At 51.0% G+C, this 24,581-nt stretch overlaps 2 protein-coding genes across 4 annotated transcripts in view; one reads left to right on the forward strand and one right to left on the reverse strand.

Moving 5' to 3' along the window:
• The window catches only part of ATIC (5-aminoimidazole-4-carboxamide ribonucleotide formyltransferase/IMP cyclohydrolase), a 30,387-nt gene extending 29,368 nt beyond the window's left edge, over positions 1 to 1,019 (reverse strand). The window contains exon 1 of the mRNA XM_048484407.1: positions 900 to 1,019. The gene's annotated coding sequence lies outside the window, so the exon portion shown is untranslated. The remainder of the gene's footprint in view (positions 1 to 899) is intronic.
• On the forward strand, positions 20 to 23,053 carry LOC125426174. 3 transcript variants are annotated; one of them, XR_007243510.1, is made up of 2 exons: positions 20 to 287; positions 22,994 to 23,053. XR_007243510.1 is itself a non-coding variant. In XM_048484409.1 (2 exons), exons 1-2 carry the CDS (start codon positions 239 to 241, stop codon positions 1,387 to 1,389), a joined length of 249 nt encoding a protein of 82 aa, XP_048340366.1. In that variant the 5' UTR covers positions 20 to 238; the 3' UTR covers positions 1,390 to 1,898. The 3 variants fall into 3 exon arrangements, 2 of the variants coding, with proteins under 2 accessions (XP_048340366.1, XP_048340365.1); XM_048484409.1 differs by lacking the exon at positions 22,994 to 23,053 and adding an exon at positions 1,190 to 1,898; XM_048484408.1 differs by lacking the exon at positions 22,994 to 23,053 and adding an exon at positions 1,194 to 1,898.
• Positions 23,054 to 24,581: the final 1,528 nt, after the last annotated feature.

The following is a 24,581-nucleotide window of genomic DNA, read 5'->3' on the forward strand; positions in this document are numbered from 1 at the left end:
GCGGCGCAGCAACTCCTCTCCCGCGCTACCAGCCCCGGCCGGCCGGGAGGCGCAACTCCCTGCACGACCCCGCCCGCGGCGCGGGGGAGGGCCGGATCGGTGTTTCCCGCTTCCCTTCTCCTCCTGCCACTCTAGCCCACATCCCAGAAATGGGCCCCAGAATCAGCCTGCCCTCGTTAGCAAGTCCATTGCCTTTATACCGATCGGTATAGCGATCGTTATACCGATCGCTATACCGATGGCTACAGCTGTTAGGATGGCGGCAATGGCCGTTCTACCCATAGCAGGTCAGGGTGCTGGCGGGGCGGGAAAGGGGTCGGCTCTCCCGACCACTGCGATCCATCAGGACGAGGGGAGGGGGCAGCCAGGGCAGGTGTGCGGAAGTTGGGGGATGAAAAGCAGCGTGCTTCAGAGGGGGATCTGGGGGTGGGGGGGTGGAGGGGGGGGTGTCGACCCAGAGTCCAGACTCCCAAGCAGCACCCCTGTTCTTCGGGGGAACTGTTCTGTAAAGGTGCGGAGGGGGAAGGCATCCCACGGAGGCGGGGCTTGGCCTCCACCTGAAGCCAAAGGGGGGGGAGAGGGGGGGGCCCTTGGGCAGGGACTGCTGCTGCTGCTGGAGGTTCGTGGTGGTCGCTGGGGGGACTCTGGCCGTCCTCCCTCCCTGGCTGGCCCTGGGGGGCGGGGAGGGGCGGACAGTGGAGGAGCGCTGGGCTGGTTGGTCCTGCGGGGCGGTGGGCCCGTCGCTTGCAGGGGGGCAGGAGGAGGGGGCAGCTGCTGGGTGGGGGCAGTTCTGGTCCCGGGAAAGGGAGGCGGGCAGGGGGCTGATCTTGGCCGCCCCTTGGCTCATTCCGCAGCAGGAGGAGGAGGAGGAGGACGGGAGGAAGGCTGGCTGCTTCTACCTGGGATCCTGTTGGCTGAATCAGTTGCCTTTTCCTTGTCAAGTGGTCACAATGATGTGCATTTGGCGGAAAGTGTTTTCCCTCCCGATTTTGCCACGCTCACCCCCTTCCCTCGCGATGGTCCTGAAGTCACTCTGGGGTGTCCTGCTGCAGGTTCACAGAGACGGTTTCTCCCGCCGCAGATCCCGCCCCTCGTCCAGGGTGGCAGGAGGGGGCTTCTGAGGACAGCACTGCTAGGCATGTGCGGGAAGCTTCCTGGGATCATGTCTCGGGTCTGCTTCGCTTCCCAGGCAGCCAGACCTTGCAAAGGGCGCCCCTGGACTCTGCGGAGGAGGAGAGGACGGGAGACTGCGAGGGAGAAGAGCCCTCCTGGCCCGGATCTGTGTTTCCCGCTTCCCTGGAGACCCACTTCAGCGCCGGACGCCTGGCCCGAGGGGAGGAGCGGGAGAGGGGCCACCACCAGCCTTGCACTTGGCAGCCCAGCAGATGATGAGCTTCCCCCAGAGACGGGCCGAGGGGCCACCTACCCCCAAGCCCCCCCCCCCAATGCTTATAAAAGCAAAGGAGCTGAGGACGGAACTTTGCAGTTGCATCTGCTCCCCCCAGAGGGACTGGCAGCTGGGAGGCGAGGCTTGGGGGGCACGATGACAACATGGGCGCAGCCGAGGGCACCCAAAGATGATGAGGTGGCAGGACTTCCTGCTGCCTTGCCGACTTCCTGGTCACATGGGAGCGATTGTGCGCCCCCCCCCCCGCACGTGACCAGATTAGTGGTGCCCCAGGACAGAGGCAAGGCAAGGCAGATACACCACTGTATCCCAAGGCAGATACACCACTGGTCACTCTAGTCTTGGCCTCTCTACCACAGCTTCCACTTTGCTTCTGCATACAATTCAGAGTTCTGACCTTCAGAGAAGAAGAAGAGTTTGGATTTATATCCCCCTTTTCTCTCCTGCAGGAGACTCAAAGGGGCTTACAATCTCCTTGCCCTTCCCCCCTCACAACAAACACCCTGTGAGGTGGGTGGGGCTGAGAGAGCTCTGAGAAGCTGTGACTAGCCCAAGGTCATCCAGCTGGCGTGTGTGGGAGTGCACAGGCTAATCTGAATTCCCCAGATCAGCCTCCACAGCTCAGGCGGCAGAGCTGGGAATCAAACCCGGTTCCTCCAGATTACACACACACGAGCTCTTAACCTCCTTCGCCACTGCTGCTCCTAACAGAGCTGAAGGACCACCTGCTCCCTTGGGAACCTTTTCAGCCGCTACAGTCATTTTTGTAGGCTTTTGAGATTAAGTGGGTGACAACCCTGCACAGGACCTTCTGAGTCGGGGCACCAGAATTCTGGGACTGTCCCCAGGCAGATTCACCCATCGGCTTCTGTCGCCGCTTTCCACCAGTGTTCTGTTTCAAGTGGCGTTGCCTCAGTGAAGCCTCCTTCCGGCCCAATGTTTTAATTGATTGATATGTAATTTCAGTTTTTATATCTTTGTGAAAGATATAAGCCCAAGGTCACCCAGCTGGCATGTGCTGGAGTGCACAAGCTAATCTGGTTCACCGGATAAGCCTCTTCCACTCAGGTGGAGGGATGGGAAATCAAACCCTGTTCTCCAGATTAGAAGAAGGTCTGACCTCTGATTACTGGGGTAACAGCCTCCGTGACCCGAGATGGTGGCTGCCTTCAGTGTCACAGCTGGCCTTGGTGCAGGGGTGTAGCTAGGGTAAATGGAGCCCAGGGCAAAATCTGAGTTTTGCGCCCCCCCCCCCCCCACATATGGGCAGCATCCCTCCCCCACCATGACCAAACAACATTTTTTGCATTCTTTTAAATCCACCTTAAGGGAATGCTCTGGGCTCCCTAGTTTCAACAACATTGAAAGTGATGCTGTTTCAGGGTAGATTCCCCACCCAAACAGCATCATTTTCAATGTTGGTTATTGTGGGTTTTCTGGGCTGCGTGGCTGTGGTCTGGTAGATCTTGTTCCTAATGTTTCACCTGCATCTGTGGCTGGTATTTTTAGAGGTGTATCACAGAGAGAAGTCTATTATACACTGTGTCCAGACTTCTCTTATAACAGACTTCTCTCTGTGATACACCTCTGAAGATGCCAGCCACAGATGCAGGCAAAACGTTAGGAACAAGATCTACCAGACCACAGCCTGTAAAACTCACAACTACCAGTTGAATCTGGTTGTGAAAGCCTTCAACAATACTTTCAATGTTTTTTTAAATCTAGGGAGCCCAGATTCTCCCTTTAAATCCACTCCAAAGTAGGTGGATTTAAAGAGAGAACCTGGGGGAAATTTGAGGGTGCCTGTCAGGGGAGCAATGTTTAAGCTAACGGTACCAAACTTTTAGGCTATCTTCAGGAGACTCTCCTGATGAAACCACCCAGGTTTAGTGAAGTTTGATTCAGGAACCCCAAAGTTATGGACCCTCAAAAGGGTAGCCCCATCTACCATTAGCTCTCATTGGAAACAATGGGGGATGGGGCCTGTTGGGGGTCCATAATTTTGGACCCCCTGAACCAAACTGCACCAAACCTGGCTGGTATCATCAGGAGAGTCACCTGACAATAGCCTGAAATTTTGGTGCCTCTAGCCTAAAAACTGCACCTTCTGCAGGCCAAAAATGAAAAAAACCCTGAAAAATAGAAAAAGCCACAAACGAACCTGCAATATTTGCGCCCACCACAAGGAGGCGCCCGGGGCACTTGTCCCCAGATGTTCCCATGGTAGCTACGCCTCTGCCTTGGTGTGCCAGGAAATGGCTTTGCACAAGAGCCTCTTGGGGCTGGAAAGGGAGCAGGTGGGTGCGTGTTCCTTAAAGGAAAGAGCAGCTCCAGAGTTGCAAGGAAGGGGAGGGAGAAGGGAGAGAAGCAGGCAGACTGCTGGGCGTGAGCTGAAACACTGGTGAGGGACAGGATCTGGTGTGGAGTGGCAGGTGTGCCTCCACCTGTTTGTGTATCACGGAAACACCATTAGCGCTCCTTCCTCCAGAGGGAGTCAACCCAGGGAATTTCTATCTGCTAGTAGAAGTCGGGCAGGCAAAACACCCTTCAGAAATTAAAAGAGAAACTTTTGTTTCAGCATTTGTGAGAATCCCACATGTGGGATTAGACAAGGGAGAAAGGGCCCCTATGACAAGTCTGTATCTGGACTAGAAATAGATGGCTCCCATCCGGAGGGTCAGCGGTGTGTAGGCAAAGGCACGGGGGGGGGGGGGGATCCCCTACCAAAACCATCTTCTGGGAGTGAGAGAAAAGGCAGATCCCATTTCCTACCTGGTTTAGGTGTTCACACTCTGGGGGTCTGCATCTCTTGTTGTGATAGGGAAGTGAGGGCCCAAGGAAATGGGGAGAGGGCTCTGTGTTTCCTCAAGCTCTCCCCTCCCCCATTTTTCCTGATGGAAAAATTGGGAAATTTTAGGAAGCACTGGAAAAAAAACCTCCTGTGAAATGCTTTTTAAGATGTTTAATATCATAAACAACAGGATATTTCAGCTTCTGCTCGATTTGGGGGGAAAAATCAATTCTTTGTCCCTCTCCGGCTTGGCCTTCTTTAGTCGGCCTCTCGGTCAGTTACCTCAGCCGCCCACTTGCGTGCAGGAGCCCCGCAGGGTCACATTCAAGGGCCTGCAAAGCAGAAACTCGGCCCCTGGATGGATTTTACTTGCTCATAAATTATGGCGTGGAAAATGTTTGTATGTGGCAGCCCACTAAGATGATGATGGTGCATGGGTATATTTTAAACATATGCAATGCCTTTTCATTGATATATTTCTTTATAAGTATGTATAATTGTGGCAATGGTTAATCTGTTACATTATATTGAATAATAATCTGTTAAACAGTTCAGTTTTTTGTTAGAAAATTTAACTAGTTATTCAAATAGGGCTTTGGGTGACTACTGGGCAAAAGCCCTTCCTATTCCTCCCCTCCCTCCTTTGGAATGAATGGAATGTTTTTTGGGGGGGCAGGCTGGCTGCTGTTCCAATGTGATGGCGCTGGCGGGGCAGTCACAAAATGGCGGCCATTGGGTGGGCCCTGCAGCTGCTGCTGCTGCAAGTATTCTGAGGGCGGGGGGTGGGGGGGTGGGGTAGGCTCCATGGCAGAGCGCCCTGCTCAAGGGAGACCCCAAAGCCAGCTCAGATTGGAAGCAGGAGCAGCACCTGCCTCTATCCCATGCTGCCTTTACAGGCACATCCTCATTTTTGCCACCTGAGTGGGAAGAAAAAATTAAAAGTTGGATTTAGAAAACAAATGTGCAGTAAGCAAAAGCAAGTCTTTGGCCAGAAACAACCTCACCTGGTCACAATCTGTCCAGCAGTGTGTTTGACTAGCTTAGCACAAGGCAGAAAATAGCAGGAATAGTGAAGAAACCCGCCAGTCGGGAGGCTTCAGGGGCACAGCCTGGCCCCACGTGCTGAGGGCTCCAGGCACAGGGTCTGGATGTCGCAATGCCTTTTTCAACACTGGCAGAGGACTGCTTGCCTCTGGCGGGCCCTGAACTGATCGATCTGTTTGTCAAGTTAGATGGTCCAGAAAGTTCAGTTGGCAGAGCGTGGGTGTGGGGTCCCACTGGTCCCAGGCATTGGGCAAAAGCCTCGTGCTGTGCGTGTTCCCTCCCCATTTTCTCTCTCTGCCCTCCCCCCCCCCCCCCCCCCCGGCCCCCTGGCCCCACATTGGAGCAAAAGCTCAGGCACTGTCAGTAGCATAACCAGGGGTTTGGTCAGTAAACTCACACCATTTGACAAGCAAAGTAGAACTTTACTGAGAAAATTAGAAACAACTTCTGTTGTTTTAATTTGTATTTATTCCTAGTAATTGCTGCTTAAGTTTTAATGGGTCTAAGTTATATTTTTGTATTGATTTGCTGTCTTGGAGAACAGCTATATTGTGAGCCGCCTCGAGCCCTTCGGGGGTGAGGCGGCCTATAAATCTAACAAACAAACAAATAAATAAAATTAGAAAGATGTTTAAAATCAAACAGAATGACAATAACAAGTGCTTTGAAAATAACAAAGCTGACTCGCTAAATATCCCCCGAAGTCTTACACGCTATTGTTGCTCTTGAGGCCTTGATTTCAAAGTAATCTCTGGCAGCAACAAAGGGAGGCAGGTAAAGGGGGAATGAATAGCTACTACATTTAAGACTTTATGGCAAATGCTGGCCATAGTCTGGTGACCCCTTTCAACCAATTCTGGTGCTCCCCAGGCTTGGAACAAATTGCCCCCTGCTAGCTGGAATGAATAGTTCCCCCTCCCAGCTGGCTTCCTTGAAGATCAGCACCTACCCAAAAACACCCTGCACCTGGCAAAACTTGCAACTAGCTAAAACTGGATGATTCTTCCAAGACAGATGCTTTCTGGGTACACCTCACCTACCCTTCCTATTCCTCACTGGCATTCGTAGCATGTTACACCCAGCCGCCACGTATTTTAATCCCCGTGCAAACTATAACCTAATTAGTAAGTGTGCAATAATAACTATCCTGGTAATTCTCAATGCAATAATATTCATAAACATGTACCTATGGACGTGGCTGTCCTGTACACAAGTTCACCATCCTTTAAACAAGCTCACCATCCCCACATAAATAAAATGACAGGTGCATTCCAGTAAGTATATACATTTGGTGGCGTTACAATTTGATAATTGTCTAAGTTGCCAACAATATTTTGTTTGTGGATCTATTACTGTTTTTGTGTTCAAGGACTGAGAATCACATTACTGAGGAAGAATATCTTGGAAAATGGCACATTACCACGTATTCCGTTTTGATGATTCTCCTTGCCTTAATAAGGATTGGACCACCGTTTAATGGAGGGTGAGCTTGTGTAAAGGACAGCTGCGTCCTTAGGTGACTTTTTGGATGATAACATGCTGGATTTATTATCTTACTGATAATATTTATTATCTTACTGATGGACTAGTTCTGGACTGAATTCCAAAGAATCGTACTGACAGACTTAAAGGAAGTACATGTTTATTAATATTATTGTATTGAGCATTACCAGAATAGTCTATCTGTTATGAGAGAAGGAATGTGGTTATGGATGTTGATATATGTATGTAATTTATGATATGTTATTATTGTACATTTACTAATTAGGTTATAGTTTGCATGGGGATTAAAATACGTGGCGGCTGGGTGTAACGCGTATCCTTCTGTAGTATCACAATACGTTACACCCCTCTATTAATATTAATTCTTAGCCTGTTGCCTGCTCTTCCTTTGCAGAGCATAAAGTTTCTCCCTGGAGATACTACTTTTCTAGAAATGTTTAATCCATGGGGCAAAAAGTTTGTTTCCAGGAAAAAAATGGAAATCTGGGGGGAAATTGAAATATCTGCAAATCTATCTTTCCTAACAAAATTAAACTTATTTAAAAGCATAGCATGCACTATATATAACCTTGTTAGCATAAAACACTGCACTGTTTGGCAATTTGTGGAAGTTAAAGGATAAATTACCCAGTGCCTGAGAGAGAGAGAGTGGCAAACTGCTGTACCTTAATTTCTGAAATTTAAGTTGCAAGGAGTAAACAAAAGAAACTATTACTCAGACTCTCAAATAGTCACGGTATATAGGCCTTTTCTGTACGAGTTTTTTACTAGTTCTGTACGAGTTCCTTTCCACAAAAATGCTATGTTTTTCCATTTGAATTCCGTATCTTGACCCTCTAATGTCTTAGCCTGGGTCCTGCCATATTTCTTTCTACAGCCTGAAGAATTGTTTGCATTTTATCCAGCCTGTCCCAGTCTGTCTCTTATCCTGCATGGTCACAGTTCTGCGGCTGGGAAGCCGGGGATGGTAATTGGTGTCTGTTTCTTCCCAAGTTCTCACTGTCTGAACAATCCGATCAAAATACCTTTTATTGGCATTGGAAAAAAAACGTATTTTACAAGACAATACATAATATAGTAACAAAACTAATAAAACTATATTATCTAAAATATAATATTGTCTCAGTGTGGTTTGAACCAAGAATCAGTTGTTCAGTGAGTGTATTTAATTGTGAACCTCGCAACCTTTTCAGTTACAACACAAGACATGTTATTTAGTAACAGGCAGATTTTCTGTTGGTCTGTAAATCCTTCTTTGCTGCCCCCCAAAGTGGTCAACAAGGAATGTCTAATTGTGCTGTCAACAGTTCCTACCTGATTTGCACGTGTTCTTTGCAAGCACATGTTCTTTCCTGATAGGGAATATTTGAACATCTCCCTAGCATAACTGCCGATGGTAAAACATTACACCTTGTGAGTGACAGTGCTCTGCTGTCTGAAGAACATATGTGTGTGTGTGTGTGTGTGTGTATTTTCCCACCCAAGGGAAAGGAGGGGGGATGTGAGCGTGACGTGTCTAGTGGGGGATATAATGCTGTGCCTGCTTTAGTGTATCCAGTTGTGACAATGTAAGTCACAGCTTTTCTATGCTTTTAATCAATAAATAGAATTCTGCTTTCAAAGTACTGCTTCGTTTATTGGACAAGTCTGGGGTTGTGACATTCCATATGTTTCTTGTCTAGTTCTGGAAATGATTCTCCTTTATTTTCCCTTCATTGTTTTCTTGAGAACTTTTACTATGTTTTTTCTATTTGTTTCTGAATTGGTTTCCCTTGAGCATGTGATCATGTTGAAACGGTCTTTATTTCTCTGCCCCATCAAACACCTGGGGCCTTTCCCCACTTACGTTTTGCAGCGTGCTACTCTGAGCGCGAGCGATTTCCGCCCCGGGGTGGTGTTCCCCACTTCCCCGTGCTCTGCGCGGGGCAGTCAGAAGGTGCTGTTTTCTTTAGCATCAGAAATGATGCGCGCTGAAGGGACGTTAGAGCGCAGAGTCGGGGTGGCTGCGTTGTCGCCGCCCAGACTCGTGGGGAGCACCGCTGGACCACGCGCTATTTGGGGGCAGTAGCGCGCAGCAAACGGTAGGTGGGGAAAGGGCCCTGGTCCTTATCCACATCCCTGGGTAGTTGCCCAACCACTCCTTGAGCCATTTTCTCCTCCCATGTGTCCTCTATTTTTGAAATGATTTTTTAAAATTGTCATATTGAACTAATGAGGTAATGTTCCAGCAGAGACCCACACACAAGCAGGGTTGATTGGATCAGCTTTGACAATTTCATACAGAACTTGCAATGGAATGTTAAGGCAGAGGTACAAACAAGCAGGGTTGATTTTTGTAGTGGGCTCAGATACAGTATAATATTAGGGTAGAAACATTTTATCAGCTTTGTTAATTTCATCTCAAATTAGTGATCTAGCATTAAAGCTGAGGTACTGTCAGACCTCAGGACCAGAAATAATAGAATCTGTAGATTTGTTCTAAAGTCTTTATTTTGATACGAAAGGACAACATGAAGCAAAGATGAATCTGAGGTTCCTGCTGAAATCTATTGCCTTTATCCCCCAAAGCTCCTGCCCCTCCATAGCCAAATGGCTCCTACAATTCCCACTATGAAGCCCTATAAGCCTGGGAACAGATCCCACTTAGCAGATGATAAGATCAGTTCTTCTGGGGCTGCCTGCAGAAGGAGGGAGGGAGCGCTGGACACCTGCAGAGTACAAAGCAACACAGAGCAATACAGTCCCCCTTTGCAATCAGCTGACAAGCACAGGCCTGCCAGGCACCCTGTGACCCCAGTTAGGAGGAAGCGAAACTGACAGGGAAGTTGCTTTTGCAGGGGGGAACTGACAAGGAAAAGCTGCAGTCGGGATGGGGTGCTGCTGCAGCTTTAATTTGGTCAAAATGTAGTTCTTTGTGTGGGAGGGGGCTATGTGCTTCTGTTCCTTCAGGAAATGGCACCTGCTCCAAGGAGGGTTTTTTATTTATTTATTTTTATTTATTTATTAGTTCCACTTTTATACCGCCCTCCCCCAAAGGGCTCAGGGCGGTTTACATCACAATAAAAAGCGGATAACAAAATAAAATACTAAAATTCATATCAGTTAAAAGCAGCGCTCCTAATTCATAGTCAGTTAAAACAGATGGCATTTAGCCATTAACTCCTTTAGGTGGGATCTCTTTTCCTGTCCTTTGAATCCATAGCTGATTTTTTATTTTTATTTTTATTTACTGTTAGTTTTATATACCGCCTTTCCCCCGAAGGGCTCTGGGCGGTGTACAACATAACATATAACAATAAAACCAGTGGGGCACATAAACAAATTACAACATATACATAAATAATATAGGCCCTAATGTCATAATGCTAAACACTCTTTAAAATGCAGCAATCAATACAAATTTGGCAGCGTTCCGCAATTAAAACCCACATGAAAACCCTCCCCAAGGAGAAAGGGGGGAACGGTGGTTCCTGGTGATGTTAGTGGGATCCCAGATGTAGAGGGGAACAAAAGGGGGGCGCAATCAGCGGCTGGCCCCATCAAAAGCCCAGTGGAACAACTCAGTCTAGCAGGCCCTACGGATTTCCCACCCTCACAATAATTATGCACAAGGTGCCTGTGGCATCGCAGAGGTGAATGTCCATCATGGCAAAATTTCTTGTACAGGCATATTTCCTTGAGCCCGACTTTCACTTCCCATTCTCTCCACAGCCAGCAACACCACATCAAGTGCGACTTTAATTTGCTTTGCTGCTAGAGTGGGACAGGTTTGCCAATGAGCACAGCTTTGCTCTGGACTCCTTCCCTCTGCCCACTGGCAGCCTACCTAACTTCACTCTTCCTACTCCCCTGCACTGCCATCCCGCCCTTCCGCATGGTCCGCTCCTTCCTGCTTCCTAGTCACCCTGCAGGTCTCTTTCAGCACCCAGCAAGTGAAAGTCAAAGAAAAGAAGCTCAACCACACGAGCTTAGCTAAAACACACTGACCTCTAAATTCTCATATCAATATGTCAATATAACAATAACAACAATTCTCATGTATGCAGCCCCCCTCCCTGGTATGAATGGTATAACCAAAAAAGCCTTTAAAATGGTTTTTAACCTCTCTGGCAAACCTGAGCTCGTTCTGTGCTTTAGCTTTTCTGACTTTCTCTCTACACATCCTGCTTATTTGTCTGAATTCCTCTTTGGTGATTTCCCCCCTTTTCCATTTCTTGTACATGTCCCTTTAAAATTTTAGCTCAGCTGAAAGTTCTTTAGACATCCATCCTGGTCTCCTTAGACATGTCTCATTTTTCCTCCTCATTGGGCAACATGATCACTCCCACTTAAGAATCCTACCACTTGTAAAGGTTTCAATGGTGTTGATTCTCAGCACAGCTGCTTGGCCTTGACTGAATTCCAGGACTCGGGCGATGGGCCAGAAGCGGCGGCTATTACTCTGGTAGAGGCCTTATCTCACAGAAAGAGATGAGAATGCCGTTCCCATGAGAATGGGACTGGGGAAACCGGGAGGGGGATGGGACGGAAAAGCTTATAACCTGTGGTTCTGGCGGGAGACTTCATTCCTGTCACGGCGTGTACGTGAGCTTTCTAAGATGTCTGAATAAACGGTCTTTCAACCCAAAAAGCCTTTTATTTCTGCTCTATGGAATTCCTTACATTGTGACAGGAATCCGTCTTCATTTTACTTCTAATTATCAGTGGACCTCTGGTGTTCCGACATGCAGAGGTTGAATATTCCTGCAACTGTGGAAGGCACGGTAGCCCCCATAGAGGGCTCCGAACCTTCCCTTCCTGACTTGGAGGAACCAGCGGGAGAACGGGTCTCGCTGGTAACTCTCTCCCGTCCTCGCCTCGACACGAGTCTTCCCTTACTTCGTTGGGATGAGGGACACGGAAACGATCATGCAAAGTTTCATGAAGTGGTATGGGGCTGTCTATGGATCGATGCGCCTGTGGATCCGGATCTCTACCCATTTTCGTGTGGATTACAAACCTCAGATGCAACCTGTCTCGGAGGAGATGGGTCTGAATACCTTTCATGCGGCAAACCCAGGAGTCGATTGAGCGGTTTCTTGACTCGTATTTGATGATGCCCCCAAGAATCCACAGTGGCATAGCACCGGGGCTCGTCCCAAGACCGCAGTTGATACCGGGACTTTAAGCGGGATCGAGGGATTGGGAGGGTTTCGAGCCGGGTCCCAACCGGGCCCTTCAGATCCCGGACGTAGTGTAGCTGATACACAAGAGGCGCCCCGTGGAGCCGTCGGTGGACTTGAGGTGCTGCTCTCCGATGAGGAGGAATCGAAGAAAGTCTGACTCCCCATCCGGTTGTTTCCCCTCCCGTCCAAAGAAAACTGGAGCGAGGGAAGTGGCTCGACTCGCGAGATGCCCAAGCGTGGGCCCGTGAACGCCAGCTATGGGAGGAGGAACGAGAACAGCTGCAAAGAGCGTGAGAACCTGCAAAGAGACCGTGAACAACAGGCGCAAAGACATCCAACTTCGAACTGGACCGAGCCAAAGACGCGTTGCAACGGGAATATATGCAGGATTTATCGATCCATGACAAGGTCCTGGAACACTCTAGAATGGACCTGGAACGTCAACACGAAGGCATTAAAGCCATCCGAACGCAAAGTGAACTAACTGCAGCCATGCAACGAGACGAATTAGCCAAACTGGACCGAGAAAAAGCGGCCTTGCATGCGCATCAAGATGCCGTGACTCACAAGGAGAGAATTAGCTGTCTTGGAACAGGAGTTGAAGAAACAGCGGGATAGGATGCCCGAGTTGGTACCTACGCCTTCACCCAAGCGCCCAACACCAATGCCCTTCCCTGCTCGGAGCGGCGCTTCTCGGTCCTGCTACTCGCGCACCTGCCGCCTCCCAAGGTCCTGCTTTCGTCAAAGAGGGCCAGCGGCCAGGCCCGATGCCTCCACCGATTCCTGCTCTTCCAGCGCCGCCTCCTCAACCAACGCAACCGCAGCCCCAGCGGGCTCCAAGGGCCATGGAGAGGGATACTACAGGCCCCCGATCCCTGCCCGTTTCGACGGAACCGCTTCTAAACTCCCCTACTTCATTCTGCAACTTCGATGCACATATGGAGGAGTATGGCGACTTATATCGATCTGAGCGTGAAAAAATCACGGGACATCGGGTCTGTCCTGGATGGGGTGGCTGCTGACTGGTTTGTGACTCTTTTTGAGCTGCAAGCCGGATGATACTCGCACAGTGGCTGCATTTCTTCAAGCCTTACGGGCCCGCTTTCAAGATCCGGACGCTGAAAATGAAGCCATCCGCACCATAAAATCTATTCAGCAGGGCAACCGTACTTTTGCCGATTTTGCTCGTGAATTCCGTCGCGGCGGCTGCTCGACTTCCTCCTGAGTGGCCTGAACGCATGAAATGTGAATACTTCTCTGATGCCATTGACATCAAACTTGGCGGTGTTTCTCATCCGTATCCAGCGCACTATCGCTGAATGGATCGAATTGGGATCTCAAGTAGCGGCTCGTTTGGATTACGCTTCGCTCGGGGCGTCCACGCCGAAACCAGCTACTACGACTACCTCTGCGACTCGTAAACCAAGCCCAGCCGTCTCTACTGAAACCACCTCCGAACGCCCGTCGGCGTTTGGGATTGTGCCTCTATTGCGGAGGACCAGGCCATCCTGGCTGCCAACTGCCGAAAAAACAGAAGTCCACCGCTCCGACCCCACGCACCCCCCCCCTCTGCTAAGCCACCACGGAGATCCGGTCCTCCTCCAGCAGACTCGTCTAAAGCTGTTACGAAGGTGATCGAGGAGGGAAGGCGATTTGCCTCTCATCAGCACCCATGGATGTGGATCCTACTCCTGATGCGGTGAGTGAAGACAGCGCCCCCATTACTGTTCAAGCGGTTCTGGCCAACCCTGCTAAGCATACTCGTATTCTAGCCTCAGCCCTCGTAGATTCTGGCTGCTCCCATTGCTTAATGTGGCCCCAAGTGGCTGAAGAACTCGGTTTAGACCGAGTTCCTCTAGCAAAGCCCATACCGTTCACACAAATGGACGGCAGCCCACTCGGAGCCGAGGGCCCGGCTCGATTCAAAGCGCCAACCTGTCCTTCTTCGTTAAGCTGACCATTGGGAGAAGATTACTTCTATACTTGCTCCAGTGGCCAGCATTCCCTTGTCCTGGGCATGCCATGGTTATTGTTACATGAACCAAATATTATTTGGAAAGAACGGATTCTAGAATTCATTGATCCCCCATGTGGAGAACATATGCATTGGGGGGACAGCCCACCATCCAATGACACAAAACCCCTGGTTTCTTCGGTTGTGCACACCCCAATGACTTTCAATTCCACAGGCATTCCACCAGCTTACCAGGACTTAGCCAGAGTGTTTCAAGAACAGGAATGTGATCAATTGCCCCCCCATAGAGACACTGACTGCAAAATCATATTACAGCCCAGGGCTCAACTACCCAAGGGTAGAATCTATCGTATGAGCCCCAACGAAGAGAAGGAACTCCGTGCCTTCTTAGATAAAAACCTTGCTCGCGGATTCATACGAAGGGCTACCAAACATTCGCACGCTGCTCCTGTCCTATTTGTAAAGAAAAAGGACGGGTCTTTAAGACTTTGTACTGATTACCGAGGATTAAATGCTGTTTCCATGTCCAATAAATACCCTTTGCCCTTAATCAAGGACCTCTTAGATGCATTGGGCAAGGGACGAATTTTTACTAAGTTGGATTTGAGGGAAGCCTACTACAGAGTCAGGATTGCAGAAGGCTACGAACATTTAACAGCATTTAATACTAAATTTGGACAGTATGTGTAGTCGACCCACGCGGTCAGCGTAAGAACGAGACGAGACGCGGAGATAACATCTGGTGGAGATCGCCAGCAGCGGGAGACCGGAGGTCCGTGTTCCTAGCGAGTCTCCCGTCTGCCGGTTCCTGGCACCTTTTATTGTTACTCTATCGGGGGCGTGTAGGAGGGAGGACCGGGGGGAGTTCCGGGAGAGCGGGAGGTCGGGAGATCATCATGTGATGCATGATCTCATCTGGCTACGTGCGGAGAGGAGCGTACGCGTCTGAGCCTAATCCTCACCTGGGGGCAAGACCATTGTCCCTGCGCCCGGTGATTGAGCCAGACAGTTCATGACTCGTGACTCATGGGGGGATGAGGAGTGGGGGTGCGATGCGACCGGCAAGGCCGCAGGTCCGTTGGCGTCCCAACGTTCTACTACGGCACTGCTGGGTCGGCAGTTCCCTACTACTGTTGCTCCTTTGTTACATTTTACAAAACGGGGGGCCGAAACTCTAAGGGGCGATTTAAAGGGACGCTCGTCTCCTCGCCCGTTTTGGTCAAGTTGGCCAAGCTGCTTGTGCAACATTAGAACTTGGTTGCGGGGTAAGGGAAAGGCGAGGGGTTTCTTACCCACGTTACAGGCAATATTAGACACGCATTGAACGAAACAAGATCCGATAACAAGGCACACAATTAAACTAATGCAGAGCTGTACAATAGCACTCAACCATCCTCCCGGCAGCCAGCTCCAGAGGGCTGACCACCAATGGGGCAAAACATCATACTTCAGATTAGATACAACTTCTTGCAGCTCACGCACTTTCATGTGGATCAACTGGGAATTATCAGAAGATTAAAACAACACATATTATGTACATTCTCACAACCTTGGTGATGTAACAACAACAAATAATCAATAGCGGCACGATTGTCGAGGGTCGCTTGACGAAGTTCCTGCTGCTACGAGGCCAGGGCATCCAGAGCCCGGTGGAGGTAGAGTTGATGGACAAGAGGCACAGGCCAGCCCGGCCAATAGTCTTAGCATTGTAGGAAGCGAGTCGGGGACTCCCACTAGGGAAGTTGCGAGGGAGACGAACTCCGCTTGGCGGAGAGGGCGACAGCGTCGCTCCGACAGGAGGGGTCGAGGCAGGGCGGGCGGCGGCGGCGGCGGCGTCCGGGCTCCCGGGGTGGAGCCTGGGGTAGGACAATGGTGAGGCGACTGAGGCAGCAAAGAGTTCCGGCAGAGAGTTGGGCGGGAATGTACTTTATCTTCCTCCCCCCGGAGGTCCAGAACCAGCCCCTGGGGAGCAGGATGTTTCCGAACATCGGGGGGAATGTCCTCCATGTGTGTGCAGTTCCAACTGGCCGAGCCGACGAATGGGCCCGGGTCGGTTCCCCGTTCCGGCTCTGCGCCCGGTGATGCGGGCGCAGGTGTTGGACTCGTGGTTAGCGACCGTCTTGGTGACAAGGGAAAGAAGCGCCAGCCGGGAGGGTTTGGACGAGCAGGTCCCCAGTCGGCGCTCATAGAATATCTGATGGATGAGGCATTCATGAAGGGGCTCAGCCCAGACTCGCTAGGAAGTCTCCGGGTGCTTTGCAGGCGGGGAGCAGGCAGGAGCTCAGCAGGCTCCCGACTCCTAGGTACTGGCCCAGGCAGAAAAGATGAGACGTTGGCAGCGGCAGCAAACTGCTCCCAGATGTTGGTCTGGTGAAAGCTTGCCAGGGGTGGCCGATCGCCATCGGCAGGAGGCAGCAGAGCAGGCAAAGGATGGTGGTAAGCTGAGTTGGTGGTGATGATCGCAAAGGCGGCACAGAGGTTCTCGGGTGTCTCGGGGTGGTCTTGCTGGCGCAGCAGCGCTGGGGCCTGGCTGGTGGTCGCCTATGACGTCTCCCCAGGTCATTCGGGTCTTTGGGCGTTGGCGACGGCGTTCCTGCTGGGATCGCTGGGCGGGATCCTCTAGAGATGCGTTCCATCTCCGGGATGGGGTTGGTTTCCTCCTGGCGCCATTCCATGGGTTGGCCTGTCATGGCGAATCGGAGTCCACGGGAACCTGTAGGAAGAGGGACTGAAACACACACCCCTTTCCCAGGTTACGGGGGGGGGGGGGCGGGTCCCGCCAGGCTCAGTTCTAGAGCGGATGGCGGGAGATTGGGATCGAGTTAGTGTTTAGATTTAATATGGGAAGGAAGAGGGCTTGTTTTGCAGCCTGTGAAGGTTGCTTTTAATGCAACCCTCCTGGGGGCCGCCTATACTCCTCTTTCTTTAGTTGTTTGACAGAGAGGGCAGGAGGTAGGCGACCCTGGTGGGAATTGGCTTCAGAGCGTCATCAGGGTGCGTCAAGGCGAGGGTCTGAGCCTCGAGGGGGGAGGGAACAGGCGAGTCCTGGGGGGATTGTGGGTATGCATACTTAATCAGCAACACAAAGGGGGCTTTGGAAGCACCTTTTGGGGGGATGGGTGCATCCGGGGAATGAAGCAATCAGGCGATTAGAGGCAAATTCCTTGCACACACAAAGGAGAAAGGAAGGGGGGGGTTTCTTTGCAAGGGAGCTGTACTTACCGTGACCTTGGTGGCTAATGCAGGAAGCCGGATGGTGCTAAATTTTGTGATCGAATTATCTTGGGGAATTGCCGCCCGCCGAGACCGCTCCTTAAGGGGCGGTTTCGGCTGAGCGCCTGGCCTTTAACGTGGTACTGATAAAGTTGCCAGGCGCTGGGCAGCCATAACCCAAACGGGTTTGGGTATTAGGCGCATAATGGCGGCAGCCTTTTAAACTGGGGCCTGTCCTGACAGTGCCTGCGGTATCAGAGACGGGCCCAGATTTTTAATCCAGGGAGGGAGCCAGTCAGCCAATTGGCCCTCCGGCCTCTACTGGTCCCGAGAAAAAACAGAAGGAGAAGAGGAGGGGAGAGGGAAACAGGCTTTTCCTGTGGAAATTAGGAGGCAATTTATTCGGAGAGGCACGATTGACAAGATCAATGATCCGTGACGGCTTTTACCCATCCCAGACCAGAGTCGTTTTTAACCTGACTCATGAGGTCGGTCTCTTCCCCAAGAGATTGACATGGATGTCTAGAACGATAGCATGGACTGTGAGCTGCAGCTCAAGTCCGGGGGGCTGTTGACCGTGGAGCTGTGGCGGATGCTCCGTCTGGCGGTTTGTCTCCCCACCCCCCAGATGTCGGCGGGCAAAGCCTCGGATTAGGCCCACTGGTCGGGCCACTTTCGGCTGCTCTGATGAGCCCGGTAACATCAGCGCCGGTGTCCACCAGGCCCTTGAACTTACATCCTTCTATGGCGAGCTCCAGATATGGACCAGGGAGACTCCCGATGGGAGGTAATGTCTCCGCACCGCTTTCGCGACGGGTGGTGGTGGGTCAACGCCATGTTGGCTGCTGGGGCTCGTATGCTCTTTATTGGAGTGCGAAGCAGCGGAAGGCAGCGCATGGAGACAGAGAAGAATCAGCTGAGCGCAGCTGGCTCCAGCGCGAGCACGGCAACTCCTGCAATGGGATGTTTGTCCAGACCTGGGAGGTGGATAGGGTCGCGCTTGGTGCGTGGAGTCGATCACTCCGGGGACGATGAACAGTCCCTGTTCAGCGGCAAGAGGCCTTTGGCAGCACTACAGCCCAATTGTCCCGGTAAGGGATGGAGCTGGATCATACTGGGTTTAAGGGCTGGCCACAAAAGGAACCTGCGATGTGGGGGGGGGAACTTCTAAAGAGGAGATGGGCTGGAGTGCATGCGGTAGCCGAGATGCCACGAGAGGGGGGGTGGTTTCTGGCAGGGGGCTGCTTGGCGTTTTGGGTCTGCTCTCTAGTACTCTCCTCCTTGGTCCTGGGCTGGGGAGGCGCCCGGGAGCGGGAGGATTTCCCGACGGGCAGTCGTTTCTCCAATGGAAGCCCCTTCACAGCAGCGTGGGCACCGGGTTTTGGTGGCCTTCTCACTCCTGGGGAGGACCCTCTCCTCCCATCGGGGTTGTAGGCCCCCCCGCCGGAGCTGCCTACACTCCCTTCGGAGAGTGCGTCCCGGGTCTGCCGCGAGTTAAAGCAGTCATCCTGAGACTGTCTCCCGCCGTGTGGAGAGTGCTGCGGCGAGGAGGCTAGCTTGCAGTGGGCGGAGGGATCCAATGTCCTGAAAAGCAAGCCTTAAGCATGTCGGCCAGTTCAGGATTTTTGCCTAGGCTCCGTGGATTGCCCTGCGGCACTCCATGGAAGCCGTTCTCGCTTATGCGGCGCATGAGGAGCTTCGTTTTGGAGCCTCCCTAAGCTATCTGCACCTGCCTCCTTGATGCGCTTCCCTGGAGCCTGTTCACTGGCGAATTCAGCATAGGGCTCTTAGAGGTTTTGGCCGGATGGAGGAGAAACTCTGGGTTGGCTATTGCCGGCATTGGGGACTTTGATAAATGCCTTATAGGCACTCCAGAAAGGCGAACCGCAAGGGTGGCCTCCAGAGCAGGAACAATCTGATGCGTTGGGATTGGCAAGAAGCATCCGAGCCGTGAAGCTGAGCTGGCGGGGTGTAGAAGTCAGCCAGAGGTGGCTGCTCTAGTTGAAGCATTGCTGGCGAGGAACTCACTTTCCCCAGACCACAAATTAGCGCCCGGGGCTCAGGAGCATCGCGAAGGTCTGGTTTTCCAGTCATCTGGAACCATTAGGTGGTTCCTTGCGTATGGCTTCCAGCAATGCCTCCTCACGTAGGGGCTAGTGACTCCTACGTCCCGGCATTGCTTATGGAGACCTCGGTAAGGATATTATTATATAGCTCAGGGCGGTACTCGACAACCCGGGCTGAACTATGCCATCCTCCTCGGTATCTGTGGAAGTGGATGGGGCACAATGCAAGAATATATCGGCATCGCCTTCCGCTAATCAGGGTTTCTTTCTTCTGCAGATCGTGGCTAATACGCTCTGCGAGAGTTTTGAAACCAGCGCCATTACGATGGGCGCTTCGGACGGAGGTGTCAGATGGCTTCGGAAAATGAAGGCGAATCAGGCGGAGATGACGGACAAGGGAGAGTTTGGAAATGGAGTGGAAGGAGGCCTGAGGGGCAGAAGGAGGACAGGCGTCCAATTTAGTGGATAGAGCAAATTCCGGGGTTGAAATTGAAGGTGAAAGATCGAGAAGGAGGGGCGGCTCTACAGCAAGGGGAGCCGTGAGGGTTCTGCAGGCTGGGCTGATGGCGACAAAAACATTGTCTCCACGTCAGTAGCAGCTAGCATCGGGCGCTGCAGGGGCTCTTGTCGCGAAGAGTGCGCCCGATGTTTTCCCAGTCCTTAAAGATTCAATGTCCCCCCTCTGGGTACCATGGGACACTGAGCTTCAATCTCCTCAACCAATTTGCGCAGCTCCTTCTCTTCTACGGGGACCCTGCCGCATTTCGTTAACAGCTGGCTCAGTTAGATCAAACGTGCTTGTCATAAGCCCTGCTTTTGCAAGCTCCCCATACTCACCGGTGTTCCGTCCGGACGAGAGGAAGTGTCCTAGGACGCTGTGTCTCTGGATGCGCCGATCCAGAGGACAGGGCGAGCACCGAAACTTGATGGTCCCCTGGATGCGCCGATCCAGCGGACTTCTGATATCGCGACCCTTCCCAAATGCACGGTGAGCAGGAATTGGAGGTCTCGAGGATTCCCGGGTTTTCGGCACCAGCTTGTAGTCACTCCACGCTGTCAGCTGTAAGAACGAGACGAGACGCGGAGATAACATCTGGTGGAGATCGCCAGCAGCTGGAGACCGGAGGTCCGTGTTCCTAGCGAAGTCTCCCGTCCTGCCGGTTCCTGGCACCTTTTATTGTTATTCTATCGGGGGCGTGTAGGAGGGAGGACCGGGGGGAGTTCCGGGAGAGCGGGAAGGTCGGGAGATCATCAAGTGTGATGCATGATCTCATCTGGCTACGCATGCGGAGAGGGAGCTGCACGCTGTCTGAGCTCTAATCCCTCACCTGGGGGCAAGACCAACCATTGTCCCTGCGCCCGATGATTGAGCCAGACAGTTCATGACCTTCGTGACTCATGGGGATGAGGAGTGGGGGTGCTAGATGCGACCCGGCAAAGAAAGGCCAAAGCAGGTCCGTTGAAGGCCCCAACGTTCTACCTACTGACACTGCTGGGTCGGCAGTGCACTACTACAGTATGAATACTTAATTATGCCATTCGTTGGGCCTGGGGCACCCGGCTTATTCATGGCCCCTCATCAATGAAGTTTTGCATGACTTACTATATAAAGGAGTAGTTGTGTACTTAGACGATGTTTTAATTTATTCACAAACCATGGAGGAACATGAGGCTTTGGTTCGGGAAGTATTGCAAGCGTTTACTCAACAACTCCCTCTTCGCATAAAGAACTGTCTAAGTGCTGTTTTCATCAACTCCTCCATAGACTATTTAGGCTGGGCAGGATCTCATCATCTGAGGGTTTAAAATGTGATCCTGCGAAGATTGACGCAGTCCTCCAATGGCCTGCCCCTCACCAACCGGAAAGAGCTCCAATCCTTCCTAGGATTTGCTAATTTTATCGTGGATTTTTATACCCCAATTCTGCTGAACTTAACCCCTTCCACTCACAGACCTCCTACGCACTAAGGGTAAACACTCACAGGCTGCCAAGCCCGGAGCTCCCCTCCCTTGGTCTCAGGGAATGTCAAACAGCCTTCCAACTTTGGAAATCAGCTTTCACTCACCGGAAGCCTGTCTTAAAACACCTCGGACCCAGACCTTCCTTTTCGTGGTTCACGTGGATGCTTCGGACAAAGGCGCCATGGCGCAGCCCTGTTGCAGAGGAAATAAAGATGGTAGGCTTGTTCCGTGTGACCTTATTTATCAAAAAAATTCTCATGCCCAGGAACTCAACTGGACCGTAGAAGATAAAGAGACTGCTGCCATCAAGGTAGCGCTTTCCACTCCCATGGCGTCACTGGCTTGAGGGGCTAAACACCCCTTCCAGGTTTGGTCCGGATCACAAGAACTTGGCTGCCCTCTCCACCCCTCAAGAATGTCTGCAAAACAACTACGTTGGGCAACGATTTCTTTTCCCGTTTTTCTTTTCACTGTCCATTTTTTCCCCGGAAAAACCAATAAACTGGCTGACATGCTTGTCGCGCCTTCCCGGGAGGGGTGGAACTGCTTTACGGGACATCCCGCGACTATTCTCTCCCCCTCCCAACCAGGGCTGGCCGGCCACCGGATCTCAGACATCCGCTCCTCCCTCCATCGCCCGTTCCCAGCCTGGTCTCCCTTCCTGCGGGGAACTCGAGGGAGGCGGGTCTTCGGGAGCCGCCGGTGGAGGAAGGCGACTCCCAGCTGTGCTTGGTGAATGGTGTTTGGAAGCTGGGATTGTTGGTACGTGGCCTCCCCCCCCTTCGTAAACAGAAGTTCCTCGAAGCCTGTCATGATGCCCGCTTCGGCTGGACATTTTGGCTTTCTCAGAAGACACTGCATTTAGCCCGCCGTCAATTCTGGTGGCGCGCATGTAAAGAACATTGAGGCTTATATTAAGGGGTGCTTTCTGATGTTGTCGCGGAGGCCAAATCCATTCCGGGAAAGCCCCATGGACTGTTAAAACCTCTCCCGGTTGCCTCCCCGTCCCTGGGAAGTTATCTCAATGGATTTTATTACTGGATTTTACCAGAGAGCCAAGGAAACACATTGTGTGTCTTGTGGGTGGTGGTGGACCTATTCTCCAAACAAGCCCATTTTATCCCCCCGCACCTCCATTCCCTCCCGCTCCTAGAATTGGCGACTGTTCATTCAACATATATACTTCGTCTACACTCCTCCCCTCAAGGCAATTGGTGTCCGACCAGCTGGCCTCAATTCATTTCAAAATTCTGGAAAGCTTCCTGGCTTGTTGAGGAGCCACCCGGCGGTTGCCGCCCTACCACGTTCAAAGTGACGGATTGAGTCGGAGAGAACGAACAGAACTCTCGAACAGTATTTACGCTTGTTACACCAACTATCACCAAGCAATGAACTGGTGCGATTTAATTCCTCGCTTTTGCAGAATATGCCTACAACAATATTGCCGTTCATAGCAGCACGCTAAAGGCAACCCCCTTCGAGAATTGTGTTCTGGCAGCTTCCTTCCGCCAAGGTTGCCCCAACTACCCATTGCTGGAGGCGCTGCATCCCTCTCAGAATTCCAGCAATGGATTTCTCATCTCTGGCAGAGGTGGGTGGAAAAGCCGGTTCAGACTGCTTTTGCAACAAGCTAAAGATTCCCAAAAGCTCCAGGCGGATAAACATCGTTCTGACGTTCCTTTGCGTGTTGGGGCTTGGGTCTATTTGTCTACGAAAAAACCTCAGAGAGGCGATACATAAATTCTCAAAACTGGGCAAAAGTTCGGTGGGACCTTTTTAGAATTACGAAAGTGATTAATGATGTTACTGCCCGGTTAGATTTGGCTCTAATTCTTTAAGTAATATCCATCCTGTCTTTCATTCCAGCTTGCTCAAGGAGGCTCTCCGCTTCGACATGCCTGGCAGCGACCCTCGAGGAGATACCCCTCGCCGACTATAATTGATGGCCACAAGCATTATGAAATTGGCGCCATCCTGGACTCTGCGTTTTAATCATAATCGCTTGCAAATACTTTGGTTTTCTTGGGTGGGGTATTCCTCTGGGTATAATCAATGGGTGTATTCAGAAAATATTGACGCCCCCCTCCCTTATTTCTGCTTTCCATCGTACCTTCCCGCACAAACCAGGGGAGAAGTTTTTCTTAGGGGAGGCAGAGTGTAAAGGTTTCAATGGTGTTGATTCTCAGCACAGCCGCTTGGCCTTGACTGAATTCCAGGACTCGGGCGATGGGCCAGAAGCGGCGGCTATTACTCTGGTAGAGGCCTTATCTCACAGAAAGAGATGAGAATGCCGTTCCCATGAGAATGGGACTGGGGAAACCGGGAGGGGGATGGGACGGAAAAGCTTATAACCTGTGGTTCTGGCGGGAGACTTCATTCCTGTCACGTCGTGTACGTGAGCTTTCTAAGATGTCTGAATAAACGGTCTTTCAACCCAAAAAGCCTTTTATTTCTGCTCTATGGAATTCCTTACACCACTTCCACCCCATTAACCAGGTCATCCTTGTTGGTTAGGAGCAGATCTAAAATAGCCGATCCCCTTGTTGCCTCTTCCACTTTCTGGACCATGGAATTGTCTACAAGGCAAGTGAGCAATTTGTTGAACACTTAACAGAGTTTGAGTTCCAACAAATATCAGGATGATTGAAATCACTGCTTTCTGAAAGTTTGGTCATCTGCTCCAGAAAGGCATTGTCTTCAGTCTGGCTTGCTGAATGAGATTGCTGTTGTTTCTCTCCCCCTTAATTTTTACCTAGATGCTCTCAACCTGGCTTCCAGGATTTAAGTCTTTTACCTGCTCACAGGTGTAATCATCCCTGATGTATAATGCTTTTCCTCCTCCTTTCCTAGTTGGTCTACTTCTCTGAAACCCTCAATTATTACATTTCAGTCATGAGACTCATCCTACTGGGTTTCAGTGATGCCTATTATATCATATTTGCTTTGCTGTGTAAAGAGTTCAAGCTCGTCTTGTTTATTTCCTATGATCTGGGCATTGATGCAGAGACATCTAAGACCATGGTCATTTCCCCGGCTGCTTATTTTAGTTTTTTCCCCTCCCACTGTTGTGTTCTTGAACTATTTGCTCCATAAACTTTCTGGAAATGTTGAAGTCATAGAAAAAAACTTTGTAAGTTACTTATCAATTGAACTCCATTTGTACTCATGAGGCTGAGAAGCAAAAATAATTTGCTTACCATTTGATACTAATCAGAATGCAGTTCCTTGTGGACCTTTCTGATCTTCCTCTTAAACATGACAAACATGACAAAACCGGAGCATGGCTTTATAATCAAGTGTATCTGGAAACAGACCCGGGGCATTTTTTTTTACCATGTTGGGTTCCTTCTACTAGGAAAGTCTATCAACCCACTTAAAGCAAAGCTTCAATTCCCAGAAGTCTTATTTTTTTTACTTTAAAAATTGTGAAAATGATACCAGTGGAACCCCCAAA

Source organism: Sphaerodactylus townsendi, linkage group LG02, assembly GCF_021028975.2.
Source record: "Sphaerodactylus townsendi isolate TG3544 linkage group LG02, MPM_Stown_v2.3, whole genome shotgun sequence".
Taxonomy (NCBI): Eukaryota; Metazoa; Chordata; class Lepidosauria; order Squamata; family Sphaerodactylidae; genus Sphaerodactylus; species Sphaerodactylus townsendi.

Coding starts and splice junctions, on each gene's coding strand:
- LOC125426174 (XM_048484408.1), top strand. CDS start 239: ATGGCTACAGCTGTTAGGATGGCGGCAATGGCCGTTCTACCCATAGCA. Junction 288..1,193: donor GGCCGTTCTACCCATAGCAG/GTCAGGGTGCTG, acceptor CTTCCCAGGCAG/CCAGACCTTGCAAAGGGCGC.